The sequence below is a fragment of the Phycodurus eques genome, chromosome 13 (genome assembly GCF_024500275.1).
Source record: "Phycodurus eques isolate BA_2022a chromosome 13, UOR_Pequ_1.1, whole genome shotgun sequence".
NCBI classification, from domain to species: domain Eukaryota; kingdom Metazoa; phylum Chordata; class Actinopteri; order Syngnathiformes; family Syngnathidae; genus Phycodurus; species Phycodurus eques.
Genome location: NC_084537.1, coordinates 17,024,388 through 17,036,158, shown reverse-complemented (window position 1 = coordinate 17,036,158; position 11,771 = coordinate 17,024,388). Strand labels below are relative to the sequence as shown.

General features: G+C 45.9%; 1 protein-coding gene across 7 annotated transcripts in view; it reads left to right on the top strand.

Annotated features, from left to right (window-relative positions):
* Positions 1-1,576: 1,576 nt before the first annotated feature.
* Positions 1,577-11,771, top strand: part of fubp1 (far upstream element (FUSE) binding protein 1) — a 23,345-nt gene continuing 13,150 nt past the window's right edge. For 4 of the 7 annotated variants that reach the window (XM_061693608.1, XM_061693607.1, XM_061693611.1 and 1 more), the window contains exons 1-18: positions 1,577-1,747; positions 2,178-2,301; positions 4,462-4,497; positions 4,581-4,617; positions 5,433-5,479; positions 5,556-5,627; positions 5,701-5,758; positions 5,965-6,127; positions 6,199-6,297; positions 6,379-6,483; positions 6,558-6,660; positions 6,850-7,104; positions 7,182-7,342; positions 7,976-8,127; positions 8,203-8,281; positions 8,364-8,493; positions 8,754-8,828; positions 9,252-9,314. In XM_061693608.1, the coding sequence (XP_061549592.1) occupies positions 1,658-1,747; positions 2,178-2,301; positions 4,462-4,497; positions 4,581-4,617; positions 5,433-5,479; positions 5,556-5,627; positions 5,701-5,758; positions 5,965-6,127; positions 6,199-6,297; positions 6,379-6,483; positions 6,558-6,660; positions 6,850-7,104; positions 7,182-7,342; positions 7,976-8,127; positions 8,203-8,281; positions 8,364-8,493; positions 8,754-8,828; positions 9,252-9,314 (1,849 nt within the window). In that variant the 5' untranslated portion in view covers positions 1,577-1,657. The remainder of the gene's footprint in view (positions 1,748-2,177; positions 2,302-4,461; positions 4,498-4,580; positions 4,618-5,432; positions 5,480-5,555; positions 5,628-5,700; positions 5,759-5,964; positions 6,128-6,198; positions 6,298-6,378; positions 6,484-6,557; positions 6,661-6,849; positions 7,105-7,181; positions 7,343-7,975; positions 8,128-8,202; positions 8,282-8,363; positions 8,494-8,753; positions 8,829-9,251; positions 9,315-11,771) is intronic. The other 3 variants (XM_061693612.1, XM_061693609.1, XM_061693613.1) reach the window with 3 other exon arrangements.

Below are 11,771 nucleotides of genomic sequence, written 5' to 3'. Positions count from 1 at the left end.
TATTCAGGGGTGCTGGTGAGGAGGGTCCGTCAGGAAGTCGAATCTCAGATTCAGGAGGAACAGTGTGGTTTTCGTTCTGGCCATGGAAGAGTGGACCAGCTCTACACCCTCGTCAGGGTCCTCGAGGGTGCATGGGAGTTCACCTAACCAGTCTACATTTGTTTTGTGAACTTGGAGAAGGCGTTCGACCGTGTCCCTCGGGGAGTCCTGTGCTTCGGGAGTATGGGGTACCGAATCCCCTGATACGAGCTGTTCGGTCCCTGTACAACCGGTGTCAGAGCTTGGTCCGCATTAAGTAAGTCGGACTTGTTTCCGGTGAGGGTTGGACTCCGCCAAGGCTGCCCTTTGTCACCGATTCTGTTCATAACTTTTGTGTACAGAATTTCTAGGCGCAGCTGAGGCGTAGAGGGGGTGAGGGTTTGGTGGCCTCAGAATTGCATCTCTGCTTTTTGCAGATGATGTGGTTCTGTTCACTTCATCAAGCCATGATCTCCAACTCTCACTGGAGCGGTTCGCAGCCGAGTGTGAAGCGGCTGGAGTGAGAATCAGCACTTCCAAATCTGAGACCATGGTCCTCAGTCGGAAAAGGGTGGCGTGCCCTCTCTGGGTCGGGGATGAAATCCTGCCCCAAATGGAGGAGTTCACATATCTTGGGGTCTTGTTCACAAAAGAGGGAAGAATGGAACGGGAGATCGACAGGCGGATCTGTGCAGCGTCTGCAGTGATGCGGACTTTGCATCGGTCCGTTGTGGTAAAGAAGGAGCTAAGCCGAAAGGCGAAGCTCTCAATTTACCGGTCGATCTACGTTCCTACCCTCACCTATGGTCACGAGCTGTGGGTCGTAACCGAAAGAACAAGATCCCGGATACAAGTAGCCGAAATGAGTTTCCTCCGCAGGGTGTCCAGGCTCTCTCTTAGAGATAGGGTGAGAAACTCGGTCATCCGGGAGGATCTCGGAGTAGAGCCGGTGCTCCTCCACATCGAGAGGAGCCATATGAGCTGGCTGGGGCATCTGATTCGGATGCATCCCGGACGCCTCCCTGGTGAGGTGTTCCGGGCACGTCCCACCGGAAGGAGACCCCGGGGACGACCCAGGACACGTTGGAGGGACTGCGTCTTTCGGCTGGCCTGGGTACGCCTTGGGATCCCCTCGGAAGAGCTGGAGGAAGTGGCTGGGGAGAGGGAAATCTGGGCGTCCCTGCTAAAGCTACTGCCCCCGTGACCTGACCTCGGATAAGCGGTAGAAAATTGATGGCTGGATGGTCGCCCCACCCCATAAATGTACATACTAATAATATCCTCTATCCGTATTGTATTTTAATTTGTATCTATCTATCTATCTATCTATCTATCTATCTATCTATCTATCTATCTATCTTTCTATCTATCTGATCAAAACCTTGTGAGAAACCTGTTTTTTTTTTACATCTTAGTTGCAATGCGTGACTGTTAATGTGTACAATACAAGTGTACAGATTTAAACATTGAACTAATATAAGTCATGAATAGCTACGAAGAAAGAAACTCAAGTATCGCGAGAAGAGGCCGTTTCTGTCCGGGAGCTGTGTCATCATCTCCCGCGCATGTAAGCCGCCATCTTGTCGTGCCGAGGAGGAGAAGAGAGAGACAAGACACAGCTTGCTTGCTTGCTTCAGATATGGCGGATTACAGCAGCGTGGCTCCACCGTCCAGCGGCGGCGGCGGAATGAATGAGGCTTTTAAAGACGCTCTCCAGCGAGCACGACAGGTGAGAAAAGCCGCTGACGTTCTTCCTAGTAGGTCATAATGTTGTTTTCGGTTCGGCAATGTCAGGTTACGCACTGCTAAATCCCCCCCCCCGCCCGCTCCTGCTGGCCTTGCGGCGAGCTAAGCTAACGCAAGATGCTAACGTGACGCCACAACGCTGGTTACCGAAAATACAAAAAAGAGGCCACACGACTGAAAAATTTGCAAATATGTGGCCATGTAAATGTGTAAGTCGGCGGTATCTGCTTTAAAATACGTGTAAACGTTGGTCGAAACGCGGTCGTACGACGCGCTCCTTTGTTGGGAGCCACACTTCTAGGGGTGAGTGTAGCACCAGGCCGCTGCCCTCGTGAGCCCGGACTGACATAACCTCTACTTCAAAGAATGTATGTTACCATAAAGCTATGTTTTTGTCGACATGTGTGTTTCAGATCGCAGCGAAAATCGGCGGAGATGGCGTTGCGCCCCCCCCGACGAGCGAGTTTGGCTACGGAGGCCAGAAAAGGCCCCTGGAGGACGCTGGTGGGTATTTTCCCATGCCTAACCTGAATATCGGTCAGTGGCTCAAATCGATTCCATGCCAGTTTGTTTAATGATTGCTTGCCTGGTGTATGCATTTTAACGAATTAACCGAGCAAAAGTGTTTTCACCTCTGCCCTCCATCATTAATCCTAATGCACATGCTTTTCCCATAAAGACATGTTTGGTGTAACTGTGTTCCTCTTGTTAACGTAAGATACGATACAACAGCCCTTATAACAATGTTTCTTTTCTCACCAACAAATCAAAGGCTTGCTAAAACGATATTACACGTTAAACCTTAAGCAGGGTGCACACATTTTAACACTGTGACAGACCCCACATGGCTAGGAAATCTTTTTACCATGTTACCGCACGCACCTATTGTGTGTGTGGTATACTCCAGATGATCACAAGCTCAACGTCTGAACCCCCCCCCCCCACAAAAAAAACCCAGATGTCTGTTGTAGTACCTAGACTAACCTGTGAGACGTAGCACGGTGCCACAAGGCATCCAGAATCCTGGAAAATAGGACAGTAATCATCCCCTCCATCGCTTGTGTTATGTTCTAGACCATAGGTGTCAAACTCAAGGCCCAGGGGCCAGATGTGGCCCGCCACATAATTTTATGTGGCACCGCAAAAGGAAATCTTGTGTCAACTTCTATGATTCTTGCTAAAATCTGAACAAAAATTCAAAATTGTCATGTAATGAACAACAATGTTGAGATGGCATTTTTCTGCTACCAATCCTCTTTTTACAGTAACTTGATCAATAGTTGAACAAACTATTATCCTTCTGATTTTAAAACTAGTTATCCCTCAATTTGTTGTGTGTATAAAAGAATATGATCAGGTATGGCTTCACTGTCCTAACGGCCCTCTGAGGGAAATTGAAATGACAATGTGGCCCTTGACAAAAATCGGTTTGACACCCCTGCATCTAGATGACTCCCGCAATGTGAAATCTGCGACATAGAAATACGATATTTAAATACACCCTAGGCCTGTCTTTATAGCATATACGGCACTTACTTTTTTTTAAGGTCTTGAAACACATTTTTAAAACAATACAAATACATTCAATCCCATTATAATGTACTGAGAGAGAGCAAGAGCAATGGATAACACAAATATAGTACAAATATAGTACAAACAGCATAGAAAATAGAGTTAACAACTGCAATAAAGAAATCAGCAATGTAGTGGGACTAACTGTTGGATCTATTCTATATAACATCACAATCACAGAGTCCCTGACTCGCCCAATATCAGTGGTAATCACACAAGGATTTGCTATCATAAATATTCAACCGTTTTAAAATTTATGGTTCAGATGCAGGGTAGAAAAATCCCTATTAACACGCTCTACAGCGGGGGTGTCAAAATCAATTTTGTTGCGGGCCACATTGCAGTTACGGCTTTCCTCGGAGGGCCGTTATGACCGTGAACCCATATAAAATATTGTCTCATATAATGACATAAACGCAACAAATTGATGCATAACTAGTTTTAAAATCAGAAGCCACTAAAAAATATTCAACTATGATTATATTAATTTTAAAAAGGTGATTGGTAACATAAAATATCTCAACATTATACAAGAGACCAATTTTGGTATTTTCACACGAAAAATGAAGTCGACACACGTGATTTGCTGTTGTGGGCCACATAAAATTATTTTGCGGGCCGGATCTGGCACACGGGCCGCCAGTGTGACATATGTTCTAGAAGATACATACAGCACAGGATAATCTTTGAGACATCTGAGAATTGAGCATTTGCTGACTTTGATCCAGGGGGATAGAAATGAAAGATTTGGCCCAGTTAGTAGTCTGTGTACCCTGCTTTTGGGCAATGTTGGCTAAATTAATAGAGTCCCTAAATTAATAGCCTCCACAATGTTAATTAACCCCAATAAAGAATGAATTGTTGAAGGGCTGTGGTATTTTTGAATGTTCTTAATAGGTGCACGCAATAAATTGAGTTGTGTATATAGGTAACAATGTTGATGGTATCTCGAATGCACTCACTGTGATATTTGATATAAAAAGTTTACTGACTGGAAGCTGTAGTAGTACGGTCATCCCTTGCCATAAAGCTGTCGTTACGCAATGCTTGCAAATCGCTTCCAGTTTATGGGGTCAAAAATGGTGTGGGGACAATTGTAATGTTTGTTTTATCATGTTGTCACAGACCAACCCGAGACGAAGAAAGTGGCGACTAATGATGGTGAGTCATCTGAACACGCGAGTGTATAATGAGTGTATAGTTCATAACTTGGTTATATCTCCTAACTATTGTTTTTTTCCCAGCTTTTTCTGCTATGGGAGCAATGGGAGGCCCCCCAAGGTGAGCTCATTTAGCAGAGAGCAGTACTAGGACTAAAACGATTAATCGAATAATTCGATCAAAAGTTGAAACTGTGCAGTGATCATTTTTCCACACAGACTTATGTTATTGCAGACTCACGAATCGCTCTGTGTAGAAATAAGTTAGGGTTATGGCAGTGAGCCAGAAAGAAAGGGTGCATAAAAGGCAGAATGTCCGAAGTTTGCGAACATTTCACATTTAAAGAAGATAAAGTGCAATGTGTCCATTGCAAAGCAGAACTAAGGAAGCACCACAGCACTACCATGATCACCAACACTGGGTATTAATGTTACCTAATATATTCTACCACCACTAATTAGAATGCATTGTAATGCCCACACAAGTGGTCAAAAATGGATACAGCCGCTGGTGCATTTTCTACAGCTTTATTGAACTAACACAATAAATGCGTAATGGGCCCATTTCTACACAAGCTGCAATGGCCACAACTGATGCCCCGGCATTCAACAGTATGCAGTCTGGCTAACGGTTAGCCAGTTAGCAGCCAGCCCCTAACCTGGGCTTACACCAGCCAACGCTATATTCACATTCACTATCTCCCACGTCACTCGCCAGGCCCCACTTTTTAAAGCCCCACACAGTCAAAGCCACAGATTATACTGTGGTACGTGAGAATGGTGACCCAAAATGGTCAATAGCTGCACCTCGCAGGCACATTTTGTTGTTTAATAATGCAAAATCAGTTTTTATCTTATTACTCGATTAATCGGAGTAGTTGGTAGAAGAATCGATTCCATTTCCTCAAACATTGCACTGTGCTAACCCACCCTCAGATCAATATCAGAGGAATTCAAGGTTCCCGATGGAATGGTTGGATTCAGTAAGTTCACTTGTGAATATCAGTTGTTTCTGTTGTGAAATACAAAAATGTGGTGACACTTTGTCCTTTTGTCTAGTTATCGGAAGAGGCGGTGAACAAATCTCACGTCTGCAGCAGGAGTCTGGCTGCAAAATACAGATTGCACCTGGTAGGTTTAGTGTTTAGCCATGAGAAGTAGTTTTATTTTTGCTTGCATTGATTAAATTTGCTTTGTCTTGTAGACAGTGGAGGTATGCCCGATCGGTCAGTGACATTGACGGGAGGACCCGACGCAATCCAGTAAGTATTTTAAATCGCAAGCATCATGTTTTCCATCAATCTATTTTCCGTGCCACTTATCCTTACTAGGGTCGCGGGTGTGCTAGAGCCTATCCCAGGTGACTCTGGGCGAGAGGCGAGGTACACCCTGAACTGGAATTTGAGACATCATGTTTTTGTTATTTTGTAAACAATGTTGTGTGACTTGCTTCTCGTCTTTCTGACAGGATGGCAAAGAGGCTGCTCACGGAGATCGTTGAGAAGGGACGGCCGTCCCCAGCGTTCCACCACAATGACGGCCCAGGCATGACTGTTCAGGAGATTATGGTCCCTGCCTCGAAAGCCGGCCTCGTCATTGGCAAGGGAGGAGAGACCATCAAGAGCCTTCAGGTGAGTGTTTAGTCCGTCGGAGAAACCAAAGTTGCCTTCGACTGCATTGTAACTTGGCTGTTGCCATGCAGGAGAGAGCTGGAGTGAAGATGGTCATGATTCAAGATGGCCCCCAAAACACAGGTGCAGACAAACCTCTCCGCATTTCGGGAGAACCCTTTAAAGTTCAGGTGGGTGATAGTCTTTGAAATTTAGTTTCTAGAGATGAGGCTGTGACATTTTTTCCGCCTCATATAATGGTCTTTCTACAGCAAGCCAAAGAGATGGTGATGGAGCTGATCAGAGACCAGGGCTTCAGAGAGCAGAGGGGCGAGTACGGGTCCAGAATTGGAGGTGGTGGCGGCGAGAGCTTAGACGTGAGTTAAGTTTCTTTCTAGAAGGACAGGATTTTGGGTGGTGTCCTAACCATGTTTCTTTTTTTCTCCTCAAGGTTCCTGTTCCCCGGTTTGCAGTCGGAATAGTCATTGGCAGAAATGGAGAGATGATCAAGAAGATCCAGAGTGACACGGGGGTTAGGATCCAGTTTAAACAAGGTTTGTTATTGCCGCCGTCTTGAATGCCTTTTTTGTAGTGTCGGTCAATGATTAAAACTCATGCACCACGCTGACAAGCTGATGGATAATCCTAACCCTATTTGTCTGAGACCTAAGCTCAAGATGCAATATGAGGAAATCAGTCAAATACAAGCGCAGCTTCTAATTAATCTTGTTCTCGCTTTCTAGATGATGGCAGTGCACCAGACAGGATAGCACAGATAATGGGTCCTCCTGACCAGGCTCAGCACGCAGCAGAGATAATTTCGGACCTGCTGAGGAGCGTCCAGGCCGGCGGGCCTCCGGGCCACGGTGGAGGTGGTGGTGGGGGCGGCAGAGGCAGAGGACGCGGGCAGGGCAATTGGAACATGGGGCCCCCTGGTGGCCTCCAGGAGTTCACCTTCACCGTCCCAACCATGAAGACAGGCCTCATCATTGGAAAAGGCACGATGACCTAATGGCTACCTTTTGACAAAGCCACCTGCCTGGGTAGAAATAATAATGGACGAATTGTCCTCCAGGTGGTGAGACCATCAAAGGAATCAGCCAACAGTCGGGGGCCAGGATTGAGTTGCAGAGGAATCCTCCTCCCAACTCTGACCCCAATGTCAAGATGTTCACGGTCAGGGGCTCGCCTCAGCAGATCGACTATGCCAGGCAGCTGGTAGAGGAGAAGATTGGAGTGAGTAAAGGGTGTCTATCTACAGTAGGGATGGGGAGTGTAGGTTTACATCACAGACCTATGGCCTGTGTCCACTGCAGGAACTGCACTCTGGAACTTCTGGTGGACTGTTTTTTTCTGGAATGGAAACTATTGTCTAGTTTACTGTAGTAGTATGGTGATGTATAAATGCCAAAAGATGACCCTGTCCTTGATGGGGTAGTACAATTTGTACAAAATAGTACCGCCACCGCGTAGTGGGTTCCGGAATGGAAGTTATCCCGATCTGATCACTTAACTTTCATCTGATTGGAATAGTGAGGAAAAATATTTCTTTTTTAAAATTTTATATAGGGTTAGATGGGGCAGGTAATCAAAAATCAAGTGACTTGGAGTCTACAGCTGTTCGCTTAGGCAATACGTGGTCATTGTTTTTCAATTGCTTTGATATTCTTCTCTACATCCACTTACTACTGCATTGTGGGTGTTACAGAGTACGCAGCTGCATCATGTTACTTTAGTGCAAGGTATTACAAGTGCCATTAACTTTAAGCACCTGGAACTTTCAGTGGAAATTGACACTAGTCTATTTAAATGCACCGTTCCTCAGTTAAGTTTTTTTTATTTTTATTTTTTATTTTTTGGGTCATCCAGGGACCTGTCACTCCAATGGGTGGCCCACATGGCCCCCCTGGTCCACATGGAGGTCCGGGCCCACATGGTCCTCCTGGCCCTCCAGGACCCCCTGGTGCTCCCATGGGTCCGTACAACCCCGGGCCTTACAACCAGGGACCCCCAGGACCACAGTAAGTACAATGCTCGTTTTTCTATAAACTTTGAAATGTGACCATTTTGTGAAACTTCTTTTTCTCTTTGATTAGTGGTCCCCCAGCACCTTACCAGCCTCAGGGGTGGGGCAACGGCTACCCGCACTGGCAGCAGGGCCAGCCTGATCCAAGTAAGGATCTGACGGGTTTGAACTGAGCTTTTATTGTGATCAAATTTGTCTAAAAGTCTTTTTTTTGTGTTGTTCACTATGGGTTCAGACAAAGCAGCAGCTGACGCTAACGCCGCAGCGTGGGCGGCCTACTATGCCCAATACGGCCAGCAACCTCAGGCTCCCATGACGCCCACGGGTGCAGCGCCGGGCACCACTCAGTCCAACGGTCAAGGTAATGTTCCCCCCCCAACGGCATTAGCTTGGAAGTGTAGCTTAGCTGACTAGCTGTCATTGGTCTAGCTGGTTTTGGGTGACAGGAGACAAGTGTTCATTTTCCCCCCCCTCCCCCCGGTTATTTTAAAATTTTCATTTATTTTTTTTAAAGTTAGGGACAGGGTAGAGTTCCCGGCCATCTTAAGGTTGACAGCCCCGTGGAGGAGGAAGGCCTACTCGGAATGATTGACGAATTACAAGTACCATTTTTTTTAACAGGTGACCCACAGGCTGCAGGTCAGAGTGGACAGGCAGATTACACCAAGGCCTGGGAGGATTATTACAAGAAAATGGGTATATGAATGTAGTACTCAGTGTACACCTATTTTAACATGCGTCAGTCTAAACAGCAACTAGGCTGTCAATACGCTTTTTTTTTTCCACTATCACCAGGACTGGGTAGTTGTCAGTATTTCAGGCCCTCAGTGGAGTGTAGTTTTTAATTTATTTATTTTTTTGCGCACCTCCACTCAGTTTGACCATGAGCAGCCTGTGCTGTTTAGACTGCACCACACTCAATGTCTCCTGGACTGAACCACCTTTTCATGCGCTTAGGAGTAGTTTTCTTCAAGATGTAGTTGTTCTTTGGATGTGCTATAATTGTGTCATTCCTGTAAAAAGTGTTTACTCATTGTAATGTGTGGGATGTTGCTGGAATGCTGCTGCTGACAGCAGGTGATTGAGCTCTACACTGACGAATACGTTTTATCGCTGCAGGGCAACAGAGTCAACAACCTCAGGACTACACCAAAGCCTGGGAGGAGTATTATAAGAAGCAAGGTGAGCTGTTTTCTATACAGTTGGAAGGAATGGGCGGCTGTGCTCACGCAGCGCTCTGCAGTCCAGACGTTGCACCCACAGCCTCCCAAGACAAAGGCAAAAGGTTTCTGACCCCCGCTCAAAGACCTGGGTGGTGGGTTCGTTCCCCTTCTTACAAATAGAACCTGTCTCTATCCTATAGTGGGGCAAAACAGTATTTAGTCAGCCACCAATTGTCCCAAGTTCTCCCACTGAATAAGATGAAGAGAGGCCTGTAATTTTCATCATAGGTATACCTCACCTATGAGAGACAAAATGAGAAAAATAAAATCCAGAAAATCATTGTGCGATTTTTAATGAATTGGTAAATTCCTCTGTAAAATAAGTATTTGGTCACCTACAAACAGCAACATTTCTGGGTCTAACAGACCTGTAACTACTTTAAGAGCCCCCTCTGTCCTCCACTCGTTACCTATATTAATGGCACCTGTTTGAACTCATTATCCGTATAAAAAGCACCTGCCCACAACCTCAACCCGTCACACTCCAAACTCCACTATGGCCAAGACCAAAGAGCTATCAAAGGACACCAGAAACAAAATTGTAGACCTGCAGGAGGCTGGAAAATCTGACCCTGAAATAGGTAAGCAGCTTGGTGTGAAGAAATCAACTGTGGGATCAGTTACCGTATTTTCACGATCATAAGGTGCACCGTATTAAAAGGAACAGTCTCAGTTACGGGGTCTATCTCTGTAATTAACACATACGGCGCACTGTATTGGGCGCAAGCATGGTAAAACATACGCTATCTTAAAACATATAGTAGCATGCATGCACGCTAAAACAATGTTTTTAAAAAGGCAGCGGGAGCAAAACTGAGTTGGGTTGTACTTTATTGAAGTATTTAACAATACTTACGTTATTTTTTTTTATCAATCCTCATCCACAAATCCATCAAAGTCCTCATGTTCTGTATCCGAAATGAACAGCTGGGCAAGTTCTCCATCAAACAGGCCAGGTTCCCTCTCATCATTGTTGGAGTCAGTCTCGTTGCCCTGCGGCTCCTCCAGAAATGATGCCGGCTTTTACAAAAGCTCGAACAACAGTGCAAGCAGACACGTTAGCCCAAGCATCCACAATCCATTCACAAATTGTGGCGTAACTCGCCCGGCGCTGCCTCCTAGTCCGCCATCTGTCATCCATGGCTCCCACGCCACTCACTTCACTTTGAACGCCCGAGTTATTTCACTCAGTCGAATGGTGACTGTAGAGACTCTTCTCCCGGCTGTTCTTTGCTCATTAATCCATTGCTCGAGTTGGTCTTCCAACTCGGGCCACCTCGCCTTGTTTCCGCGGAACCTCACCTTCGTCTTCTTGACTTAGCGAAGCTCGTTTTCCTGCTTCCTCCTCTTGCGAACCATGGATTCGTTGATCTTGAATTCTCTCAGAGCTGCTCGATTCCCATGTTCCGCCACGTAACTGATAGCTTGCAGCTTAAAATGTGCTTCGTAAGCGTATCGCGTAATAGGTCGCGAACTCGAGGCGAAAGCCACCTACAAAATAAAAGCTTCCCAATAATACGGACGTTAGTGCTCTTCAGTTAAGGAATGCAACCAGCAAAGTTAATTTGAATCTTGAGATGCATTAAAAAATGTAGTTTATTTGATATCTTGGGGAAAATTAATGGTAAATGGAGTGCACTTACGTAGCGCTTTATCTCCATCATCACAGTGCCCAAAGCGGCTGACAAAGCCTCATATTCACACACACATTCATAAACCAATGGGCGACTGCTGCCATCCGAGGCGGTGCCAGGCCCACTGGGAGCAAATTAGGGTTCAGTGTCTTGCCCAAGGACACTTCGACATGCGGACAGTTGTAGCAGGGATTGGAACCTGTTCTACCTACTGAGCCGAAGCCACCCCAACATTATCCCATTGGTATGGCAAGACAAATCCAGATCTGTGTGACAGACTACCAAGGACGCGACTAAAAGAGGTTTGATGAAGATCTGATATTCAGAATAAAAGTCTCAAACTGAATATTTTTCTGTCATTACCCGTGACTAAAAAAATCTGAGATACGTCCGTATTATTGTGAGTCTTTTATTTTATTGGTGCCTTTCGCCGCGAGTTGGCGATTTATTACCGTAATGCCTAGTATGAACAAAATTAGGGGTGGCTGGCTTGAGTGCTACTTCACGAGTCGAGGCTGGCTTGACCGCAGTCATTTTTGGGGGTCCTTAGCCAAACCGATCCACATACCGGAACTATATACCTACTGCCGTGTCTTTAGCAGCCTCTGTCATGCGCACCCTTCCACCTTTACGTCCGCATGCTGTGCTCAGTCACGTCCGCCTTCCTCTATATAAGCAGCGTGTTGACAGGAAATGCTCCCAGTTAGTCAAGCGCAGCGCTCATCACACAACATTTTATAGATTTTGGAATTCTGTGCACACATAAGGTGCCCTGCCCATTT